Here is a 12,656-nt window from a genome sequence, read left to right as displayed (position 1 = left end):
CTGTTTAACTGTCGTGATTTTGATGCTAGGGGCCACTAGTCGGCGAGTCTCTCACTACGTCTGCGTGAGCACAACATCCTAACCGCACGGTTATTCAACAATGGGACAATTCACTAAATTTTTCAGATGCACCTTGTATTTATATTTAAATAGGTTAATGCAGATAAACAGTAATCTTTTGAATTAATCGATCCTTAATTGATATCTAAAATTTATAAGAAATTTCATTCCATCAACAAAAAAATTAATTAAATTCAAAGACAATCTTTGATGAGTTACCACAAACACAGATTAAATACTAACTGAAGTGTAGGTAATTATAATTGGTTTAAAAATTTAATCAGAAACAAATCTAAAATTTACATAGAAAACAGACTATAATAAAATGATATCCCCTTGTATGTAAATTGTGTATGTTAAAAATAACTCAATTGAGAAGTTGAATGACAGCAAAGCAATTCAATTGATAACTTATAAATGTAAAAATGAAAACTTTCATAACAATTACTATTTTATTAGATATTTGTTCTCAAATAAAACAATGTTTTTTTGAGGTTATTACTGGTAATGCAGTAAATACATTCCTTGATAGTAATATGATGAAGGAAAAACCATTAACAAAAATATATTTTCCATAAAAAATATATTTAACTAGCTGCAAGGACCCACTTCGCTGGGCAAAAAGTAACGATAGTGAAGATTAAGATAATTACATTATAGCCAATCTTACCTGTTTTCACAGAATGCAAGAATTAGGTCCCCCGTTTCCAGACTAATTAGAGAATTTTTACGTCCAGTCAAATGAACTATTTTCAACATTTCTGGAACGTTTACAATTGTTCTATAATCGAACCAATATTCGAATTTTATGTTTGAATTAAATTTGAACAAATTCGAACATAACATTCAAAATAGAAAACCACTTTCAGCCCTCTATCTCCCACACCCTTATAGCTATCGAGACGCAACCACCATAGTGCACGAATGGAGACTTGGGGCTACTACCACATACAAACACCATTCACGTGCGATGTGTAGTTTTGGCGGAAAAGTGAAATATAGGGACATACCCATCCATTTTTATATATATATAGATAATGGTTGAATACATTCCTGGAAAGCAATTTACATATATGAGATTCTTTTGACTCATTATTTGTTCAACTCACAGGAAAGCCGTCATAGTAAAAGAACTCATGTTACAATTAGAATATGTCTCAAAACACTCAGACAAGAATTTTTGATGTTCCTTGACTGAGATCTTCAATTTAGAAAACTTTTATCACCACAAACATACTCCTTTTAGACAAAGAAAAAAAACAAAAGGAAAAAATTATTTTTTCTCAAGACTTCTATGCCTCAAACATTTTGTTAATAGTGATGAAGACAACATCCAAAAATCAAAACAAAAAAGTTGTTAAAAAATTATTTTTTAATTGAAATAAGTAGGTCAATACACTATCCATGCAATACCTATTAGTGACCCCAGAACCATATTAAACCAAAAAATACACAATGAAATTTTTGTATTACAGTACATGCAATTGCTACAAAAATGATGTGCTAATTGTAAATTTTAATTAAAAATTAGCATAATAATTAATCTCATAAAGCATAAATATTAATCAAAAATTAATATAAAAAATTTAAATCAATGTTATAATCTAATTTGGTTTAAAACAATAATTCATTACTTATCTATTTCTATAATTTAATTACTTTAAATATCTTATAAAGACTTTACCTTACATCCGGATCCCAATTCTAAAAATATAAATAAAATATTGTTAGTTACATTAATGTTTAAGATACAGATATTCAAATATTTACATTAAATAAACATGTACTTGCTAAATATGAATAGTTTTTTAATTTTCACTTTCCATTTAAAAATGTTTAAGCTAATTTAACCATTCTAATAATGTTAAAAATCAATTTAAATTTATATCTAGCAATTCTAAAATTAAAGAATTACAGGTATACCTTGCCTTACGTCGGAAATTGGTTCCAGGAGAACAACATAAGTCGAAAAACGACGTAAGTCGAATTTACTTGTCTCCGAATCTACTTATCACTAGGCTAAACCGTAAATTACCATTCCCGGTTCTGTATTTTATTTATTAATGCATTTTTAATAATATATGGTTAATAAAAATCTATTTTAAGCTTACAAACAAATAAATTTTAGTTTTTAATATAGTACAAAAAAGTAATCTAAATTTACGAATGCATGTACTGTAAATACAGTACATACTTGTATAAATTTTAATATGATTTTATGTGCTTTAAACGTTTTTCTAGTGATATTACGACTTCAATATTTGTGGCGGACAGACGTAAAGTCGAATAAAATGACTTAAACTTGATTTTTATTTTTCCATATACTTTTTTAACAAGCGACGTATAATCAGGAACGACGTAACTCGAAACGACGTAAGTCAAGGTATGCCTGTATTGTTGTAAATATTCTTTTTATTAAAATAGATCATACAATCTCTTAATTTTATTCTGAAATTTTCTTATTTGTACTGTATTATTGCATTTTAAATCCCCATTCAGAAAAATTTATTTTATACCATTGATGCATAGTTCTTTAAGTGTAATGAATAATCATACATTTTCACTAAGAGCTTTGCCCACACTTGCTTTACTTACTCGCCCACACAGGCTTCATCCACTTGTTCCCAATATAAACTAGTCAAAACAAAAATTTCATGGTGATTCATTGATTCTCAGTGCTGCCATTTCTATTTTTTTCCATGATGGAAAAAGTGTCACGATGATTTTAAGCTAAGCATTTTATATATATAGACTATAGAGTTCAAGATAGTAGAAATTAACTAGGCATTGAGAATCACTATAATTTTTGTAATAATAATGCAATTATTATAAAATTTGTGTATGCATGTACATCAATCAATTATTATATATAATAATATATAATTATTTCATTGGTGATGTGGGCATTGACTGAGAGACCGCATGTTAAGTGGCAAAAAAGATAGGTCAACTATCTTTTTTGCCACTTAACATCTTTTTTGCCGCTTGTCTTTTCAGGAGCAAGCACAGATCACGGCACACTGACGTGTGGAAATCAGTGGTTGCTGTACAGAGATATTGGTTTATGATAAAGGGGTGTTATGCCACAATCCATCTGAAAACAATCCAGAATTTTCATTCAAAACTAATGACCACAGGTTCAATTGTGGACACACAGACACTGTCTATCCGCATCATAATCTGAGAAAAATGGTGTCATTGGTGGATGGTACCAGTGTGTACATTAAATTTTAAGGTATGCATCCATATTTCCATTTAATAAGGTCATGTCAAATAATTTATCAACTTCTTTGTACCAGAAATATGGAAAGTAACTTGAGAAATTATAGCAATTTCTCAAGTTACTTTCCACGTACTCTGTAGCATAGGTATACTATAGAAAAGAACAAGCCATTAGTACATTAACTACATTTGTCATGGAACCAGGTATGGAGGCTAACTCAGAAAAGGCTGAAATGATACATATTATCTTTAAAACCAATCATATCAGAATGCTAGAGGTTCTAGAGATCTTTAAAGTAGCAAATGGAGATTGTATCAATTCCAAAAACACAGATGCATTATCTTTTGTTTGAAGGTCATTGTATGACTCCATGGAGAAAAGAAGAGAGAAACAAGAGAGAGAGAGAAAAGTAGATCTAATTTAAAAATTTCAGATGACAGCTAAGTTAACCCCTTTATGTAAGCTTAAAGTATGGAGTTATTTCTTTATGAATATACAGTACTGTACATTCATAAAGAAATACTGTACATTGTATTACACTAAAAGGCATTTATATGCTTCCCAGTGTCTTAATGTATTCAATCACCATATTGTAAGGATCTGAACTTAGAAAAGAAATTCCAAAAGCATATAAACAGTAAAGACTTATCAACTTCTTACAAATGATTGTCATTATTTTGATCAATATTTAAAATTGCTAACAAATAAGATTTAAGTTTTCAACTAAAATTTTTATTTAACTTATGAAATAAAAATTACAGTTTAACTGTTTCTATTTAATACAAAAACCTGATAGACTAAATTGCATCATACACAATGGATAAATAACAACTAAAAATTTGAAGAAAACAAAATAGATATACAGTGGTACCTCAGGATACGAAATTAATCCGTTCCGAAACTGAGATCGTATCATGAAAATGTCGTAAGGTGGATCATCTTTTCCCATACGATTACATGTAAAACCAAATAATTTGTTCCAACGCGAAAAACATACTCAAATTAAAGCCAAGTAATACATTAAAAAAAATAACAGTAGTAAGAAAAACAAATGAAAAATGCGAACTAATGTAACATCGTATGGTGAGTTTTTGTTTGTATCGTGGAGCAAAAATATGTTCGAATTTCATGTTGTATCCTGAAAATTTCGTATGCTGGGGCGTTCGTAACCTGAGGTATAACTGTACAAAATAAGTTGCTGAAAGCATTAACACATACACATTATATGTATATTTTACTATATTAATTACCTTATATATTTATGTAAACTATTTTTTGTTATTTCAAAATAATCCATTTTTAAAATCAGCTTGATGACAGGCTTTGATATACTGTATATGGTCTGAATTTTTCATTCCTTTTCTCAAATTTTATCAATTGTATGCATTCATGTCACTTATATTTAAAAATATTTTAATATATAATGATTGAAAATAAAAAAATAAAATCATATATATTGGTAATAAAAACAGACACTCTCTCCTATTTTGAGCATGACTCTTACAAGTTTAACTGTTCACATCTTCACACATCTGAGATCTGAATTTAACTGCAAGAACAAAATACACCCAGAAATTCAGAAACAATTTCTGGCAGTCAATAAACACATCTTTGCTGAAAAGACTCCTGATATTGCAATATATCTCAAGGAAAACAAAAATGCTATTATATAAAACACTTATCTGATCTCTTATGATTTACCAATTCAATCTGTTTTAACCTATTATCTTAGTGATAGCATTAGAAAAAAAAGAAAAGAAAGAACTCTAGGAGAGATACTTTGAGAGAAAAGTCCTCAATTATCTTTGTTAGCAACAAGGAAGAGGGAAAATGTAGAAGGTACATCATTGAGTCGTATTGAATGTTCCAGACATTAAAAATATTCAGAATCAAAATACATAAACTAAATAAGACTGCACATATCAAGTGAATGCATAAAAATAGCATGGTTAAAGAAACACTAACCAAGCTAAAGGGTAAAAGAAAAAGATGATAGATGATAATCAAGACTGAAATAGATAGACTCTCTAGACTGAGATTTTGTGACCCAGTTTTTTATTTGATGAGATATTCAAATAAAAAAACTGGAGAAATAATATAAAGAACAAAGACACAGAGAAGACTGCTTATAAAGGCCAAGGCCTCCAGAACTATCAAGCCAAGAATGATGAATGAAAATATGCAGTATATAATGGTTATGCTGTTATAATTTCAAACTTAAATTTGACTAATTAAACTGCTTTTTTCCAATTAGAATTCAAAGAAAAGGATTATTTATTAGTGCAAAAGCTAAGACAAATTTATTAGAAATAACATTATAATGAACTTAAATACCCAAAACTAAAGTATTATCCTAATATTCAGAGAAAATATGCAAAGTATTCTGCACGTATTTTTTGGGAGACTTCTGTTTCAAACTAAAAATAAATTTAAAATAAGTTACTGCAGCTTTGGCTAATTTATAAAATAGCAATAATCATCACTAAATAAAACATGAATGATGCTTAAATTCAATTATATTAATTTTACTGAGGCAGTCAAATAGTAAAATAGATGTTGTTATTAGAAAATATTACCCTCTCCAAGGATATATTTAAAGATATAGGCTGAGAATCCTTTATCCAAAATCTGAGTGTCTGGAGTGTTGACAAGTGCATCACAAATGGAAAATTCCATGAAGCACTGGGAATGTTTTAGTGTTCTGTCCAAACCCTTTTTGCTGGGTACTTCACCAAGATGATTTTTCTAGTTGCTTAGTTGATAAACTTTCTGAGAAATATATACAGGGCCATCAAAAGTTTGGTATTAGGCCCAAGGAGTAGTAGGTGCCTTTTGCCTTGTTTTTGAACAAATAAGACTGCTCCAAGTCCTACATTATCAGTACATTGTATATCAAACTTTATAGAAATTAAATGCTATGTATTAAACATAATTTAAGTCTATGATATATTATTTATTGTACCTTGTGCAGATATTGTACAATTATAAATAAATTACAGATAGTTTCCTATAAATTATTTTTATTATATATATTATATATTAAAATTAAAACTGTTCACCAGTTTTAATTTTAATAATCTTCTTATTAAAGCAAATAAAAAATATAAATATTCTTTTATATTATTACTAGCTACTTAACTTTATATTAAGTTAATTTGCAACTTAATAAAAATTTATTTCTCACTTTACTAAGCTGTTTTAATTTTAATATTGTGCAAAATCAATATTTTAAGAATTAAAAAATAATAATAATTCTTAAGATTAAATTAAACCCCTAAGTATAAAGTTTTTTTTTCCAATTGTAATGATATTGAAATAAAATATACACAATATTTGTAGATATTCATTTATAATAAAATATTTAAAAAAATTAAACCATAAAAATGATAATTTGACATTCAATATGATCTTAATTATAATAATTGATTTTCTCTTTTCTTACCTCATTTAAAGCCAAGCTAGCTGAAGTATGCATAACTGAAAAAAATAAATATAAATGCAGATTAAATAAAAACTCAGTTCTTTAGAATGACAAACAATATCAATAAAAATTTAGAAATTTTGCATTCAATGAAATTTATGCAAATTATGCATTTATTTCTTAATGTAAACAAAATTGATTTTTATGTTAATTTTCCTAAAACTAAAAGTTCTGTAGACAATTATATGGATAGTTTTAAAATAAAAACAAATTTAAAGATGTAATGATTATGATTTTATTGACTTACAAGAAAGACAATTATCATAATAAATACCTGCTAATAATTGATATTTCATCTTTATAAAGACAAGATAATACTTTTGATATTAATGAATATTTGTAAAGATCAGAAAAAAGTAAAACAGAGTATTTAATTAAATAATATGCTGTTATTAATTATATAATTAAAAATATGCTGTGAACATAATTTCATCAGAAAAACAATATTCAATGTAAAATCACTTAAACTGATTACTACCTGCTACATTTATGTGAGATCCGAAAGGCCCTGGGTCTAATTTGTGAATTTTTATTAAATATGCTTAAATATTCACACAAAATAATACTTCGTTTTTGGTGAAAAATTGGTGTTTTAGTCGTGGGAAAAGATAGATAACAGATGCTATTTCCGTTGAAGGAAGTCCGTACATCCTCTGTTTTTCCCTATCCGTTAAAAATCTCGCTCAAATGGGAAATGGTTACCCCTCATTCATCCCCCTCTCATCCGTTCTCACGAAAGAGTTACTGGACAATGATTGGACGAAATTTGGAAATAAAAGGAGAGATTAGTCAGAATTCGGGGAGTTCATCGACGGAGTTCTTCGACAGATCCGAAGCATCTAAACTCCACATATGTTTCCTCCCGATGGCCAACGCCCATAACGGAGTCCGATAGACGAAGTCCCGAGTCTACACTTAGAAGAAGTGATATTTTTATATTTTGTGCACGAATTGATCTCCCATACGAAAGTAATATGAACTTTATCTACAAGGTGTCCTATATCTACAGAAACGAAGACGACAACTAACAGGTCGTATGTTTAGAATCATTTGTGAGCTCTCTCTCTCGAACGCACATTAGCGTAGATTAAGCCGTGGTCTATAGCTTGTAGTATAATCGTTGTATTTGGTTATTTGTATTCGTTTGTTTAGATTTATTAAATTTTACTTTTGTTTATTATATAAAAATGTCTCTTAATTGGATGTCCGAATCAGATCGCATACGCGTGTTTGTCCGCGCCTCGATAAATTGACAAACTGGTGTCGGGAACCTGACAGGAACGTCTGAACTTCGCAGTTCGGATCATTTTAAAATACGCTCTCCTATGTAAACTTTTACGATCGGATCTTACGATTCGAAACTCGGAGAACTATTCTCACGGAATAGGCCGATTAAGTGGTGCCAACGAATTAGTGTACCCCCGGCTGATCTCACATTTATGTAGACATTTCCTTGTCATATTTCATAACAGCACAAGAAAACATTATTAATATAATATTAATATAAATAAGTTTAATTATTGATAAATACTATTCCCTTAAGTACTAAAGTGTAAATTACATAATTATAGATTATTATAAAATTATTATTATTAAACTTTTGCTAAATATTTGAGAAGTTTAAACTGAGAAAGCATCAATAAGATTTATTGATTCAAATTTTATCTAATTGTGTCATCAGTTTTCTACAATTTTTAAATAACTTATACATTTATTTTATTTTATATTTGAAATTATTTAAATTTTAATATTTTTCTTTTATAAAAAAATTTTAAATACTTAATACAAAATTTAAGATAAACTTTTTCATATTTACTTCGAATCTTGGATAATCTTTTTAATATCTATTAATTAATTATTGTTATTGATAGATAAAAATGTCTGAAATTCGATAAATCATCAGACAACACTATATTAATAACTGATGATGATATAGAAATACTATATAAATCATTCAGAAAATTTTGTCCTTAGAAAATCAACCTATATTAAAAAACATTAAATAAATTCAATTTATAGATGTAAAATAATTTTGTTTTAATCCTAAATAGCTTAAAATTTAAAATTACATCTTCAAAATTTTAAAAATGCAAAGATTTTAAATATATAAACTAAACTAATGTTAAATTTTAAAACAAATATCACTAACAACTTTTTTGTATTATTTCTAACTAGGAATGTCCCAATACCACAAATGTATCTATACTGATATCATGAATAGTTTTAAAGTATCAATATCGTTATTGGTATCAGTCTTAAAGTATCAAAACAGGTATTGGCATCATGTATCAAAACTGAAAATCTTGCTAGCTGTCACTCTTCAGTCTGTTGTATCACCTTCCAGTTGTTTTTACTGCTGAGAAGGTTACTGTACTCATTACAATGAAGGATAAATCATAAATGGGACCCAGAACAGCAATTAATATTTTGTTGCTTACTCCAGGAAATTGAATCCTGGCCATCTGATTCAGAAGTCAGTGCATCAGTTAATACTTCAGTACTGACTGACACACTGACTTCTGAACCAGATAACCAGGATTCTTTTATGTACAGAAAAGAAGCCCCAGATTTACAGTTCTGCTAATAGGCTCTGTGGGTACTACTATACACAGGATAGGAATAGATAAATCATTGGTAAAGAAATAAAACAATGTCTTTACATTAAAAGTTGTTTATTGTGCTCAAATTTTACAAATTTTGCAAGCAAGTATAAACAAACTGTAGCTCATTTTAAACATCTACAATTGTCTAAGTGAATAACAAACAAAATTACTAAATAATGTTTAACTAAGTATTTATTTATAATGAACAATTATTTATTGCAACATCATCACAATGAGCTGCAATTTTTAATCATATTTTTAATTAATTTAATTTAAAATATATGCTCTCCATCTCAAATTAGTAGTGACCTACCCCTGTAAATCATACTTTTCCTTTACAAATAGAGTTGTCATGCCAGTCATCTATTAACTGCTTTCAGGAAAAAAGTTTTGAATTGAAATAACATGACTTCCAGTTTGCACTTGAAGTTCATATATAGTTAATTGGGGCCTCCTACTCCTAATGTTTTCTTATCTGGTCTCCATATTCATTTACCTAACTCCATTCTCGAGACTAAGAAAAGACAGACAAATGAACAACAGTGGGAATTTATAGGTCTAGAATTGTTTTCAAATTGCAGACCAAATAGTAATCAGAACTCTAAACATATACAGATTCTGGAAATGAAATTTGATGTAATACATTTATTGGTTTTTGGTCATTAATATTTTTATATATGTTTAACTTAACATTGAAAATAACATAAAATTCCATTTCAGTTTCTAATTTGGTTGCAAAATCCAATTTCAGTAAGACCTTACCTGTCTGTGGGAAATGTAACGATAACCAATCTGATATTCGAGGAAAGTATCAATACCAGCATTGGCAGTATCAAAACATCCCTATTTCTAACCTTAAAACAATACAGATGCATCTGATATATCTATATATTGAAATTTAATAGAAAGAAAGCAGATAATAGTCAAATTTACATTAATTATGGTTTATCCAATTAACAGGCAAGTTAGTTAACTGATGATTAAATGAATAGTAGATTATATTATTTTAATTTTTATAAGATGCAATGGCTTCGCCTTTAACATATTTTATACTGTATTAGTAATAGACCCAAAAAATCAAATCTTTCAAATAATTCTAATATAATCTATAGATGATATTTTTATATTATAACTGTATCAATCTATTTTATGTTTAATACTTTTGATTAATCAAATTAACATAATCAAAATGTATCATCTAAAATAAGAAAAAAACCTAAGGAATCAAGTTTCATACTAAGCTTAACATTTTAATAATTATTTTGGCTTATTGCAAAAAAGGTATTGAACATAAATTGATTAATACATCATAATACAAAAAATGCCATAAAAGTGATCTTAACGACAAAGGATTATGTTCATTTTCTTACTTTGTCATCTTGAAAATTAGTTAAATTATAGTAATAGGAAGTAAATGAAATAGATGGGTATATGGAGGATGTACTGCTTGAAGTGTAAAAGATCATTAAATGATCTGTCCTATGATAACAAGTTGTCATCTGCATACCTAATGTAGAGGATTAGAAAAACATTGTTAAAGGTAAAGAAAAAAATTTAATATTTTTCATGATTAATCCCACCAAGACAGCTGATAGAGGGGATCTTTGGGTCCACCTTGTTTTTATAAATAAATTTGGTTGTTGAAACAGGAATAAATATTTCTCTTCACCTTTAACATGTTTTCCAATCCTCTACATTAGGTATATAGATGACATCTTGTTAGCATGGAATGGATCATTTAATGATCTTTTACAATAGTGATAGGAAAAACCAATAATCAAAATTATATTATTTTCAAACTTACAACACAAAGAAAATTTTTTGAAAAAGTAGCAGAAATTCAAAGTAATAAATTATTAACCATTAGTGCAAACTATTGAATTAGAACATTTAAAAGTTTACACTCGATAATGTAAAATTTACATACTATTTATATAATTTTGCTTTTAAAACATATAAAAGCAATTAAATAATAATCAAGAAGAGCAAAATTCTCAAACTATTTTAACATAGATTTTATTGCAAACAATAAATAAGTTAGAAATCAAACAATATTTATTTATAAAAGTTATTTTTAAACAAGGCAAACAAAACTGATTTTCAGCACAAAATTCTAAGAAAAACATTTTCAACCATATTTCATGTGGAAATTGGTTTAATTCACCTTATTTATTCAGGATAACCAGTTTCGAGTAGTTGATTGTAATGGTTTTCAAAGTCATAAAATACTGCATCTGCCATATTTGAATGTGGGGAAAAATATATATATATATATATAAGGACAGATTTAATTTCTTTTTTTTTTCTTAAAATTGAACAAGGCTTTTAAAACAAATGAAAAATTTCTTCAAACACAAAATGCATTTTGCATAAAATTAAAATATGCAACATTTCATTTTCAATACGAAATTTCAACAACTTAACATAGCACACATAACTTAAACACACATTACTTTTCATATTTTTACTTTTAAACATTGCAAGAAGTGAAGTTATTGTTATGCATTTTAAGAAGCACTTGTTTGTTGTTGTTGTTATTTATTAAGTTTCAGCAATGCAACACTCAAGCAATCTGTCTATGAGGACACCTCCCGGGAGGTCTTTTTAAGGGTAACCAGCCCCTATTCCTGGCATTACACACACGGAGAAGACCTGGAAACCTGCACCTCACCAGGACGGGCTGGCGAGGCACAAAACCAGACCGAATTTCCAGTGTTTGGGAAACAGAACTGCTTGGCAGCACTTGTTTGATTTCACTTCAGAAAATACATGTGCTTCCTAAAAGACATTTGGAAAAGCTTGTAAAGTTAAATCCCACCCTCAAGCATGTTCTATGAGTTTTGGCAGAAGCAATAATAGTTATTAATTAAACTACAATTTTGCACTACAACTTTCATATTTTGTAATCATGCAGCTTTTTTATTGTTATTTCGATACTCACTTTGAACGTGAAGCAATCCAATACTAATTCTAGAAAGTTCAGGTACTTCTATAAGAATTTCATTTGTTATTAAATGACAACCTCGATTAACGGGGCGTAAATGAATTTGTCTCTGTATCCACGATGAGCCATGACGGATCACTCCGTTCGAAGACGATGCCATTATTCATATCAATAATTTCCTATTACAACTCGGCCTATCAGGCCTCTTATAATTAATGCAAATATATTTGGCGACCGGCTTAAAAATAACTGCAAAAATGACTTATAATAATTCACTTTAAGAAATCGGCTGTCATTTTTTACCATTAGTTGTCATAGCAACACTTTCATTCGCCCTCTTCCGGT

General features: G+C 28.3%; 1 protein-coding gene across 1 annotated transcript in view; it reads right to left on the bottom strand.

The window, feature by feature from the left end:
• Positions 1–12,656, bottom strand: part of LOC111624351 (UPF0047 protein YjbQ-like) — a 40,849-nt gene extending 28,193 nt beyond the window's left edge. The window contains exons 1-3 of the mRNA XM_023367175.1: positions 12,309–12,656; positions 6,726–6,760; positions 1,745–1,764 (exon numbers count right to left, since the gene is read on the bottom strand). Of these exons, the coding sequence (XP_023222943.1) occupies positions 1,745–1,764; positions 6,726–6,760; positions 12,309–12,471 (218 nt within the window). The 5' untranslated portion in view covers positions 12,472–12,656. The remainder of the gene's footprint in view (positions 1–1,744; positions 1,765–6,725; positions 6,761–12,308) is intronic.

Source organism: Centruroides sculpturatus, unplaced genomic scaffold (assembly GCF_000671375.1).
Source record: "Centruroides sculpturatus isolate CEXI.00-Female unplaced genomic scaffold, Cexi_2.0 scaffold9, whole genome shotgun sequence".
NCBI classification, from domain to species: Eukaryota; Metazoa; Arthropoda; class Arachnida; order Scorpiones; family Buthidae; genus Centruroides; species Centruroides sculpturatus.
The sequence above is the reverse complement of the archived record's forward strand: the minus strand, read 5'-3'. Positions and strand labels throughout refer to the sequence as shown.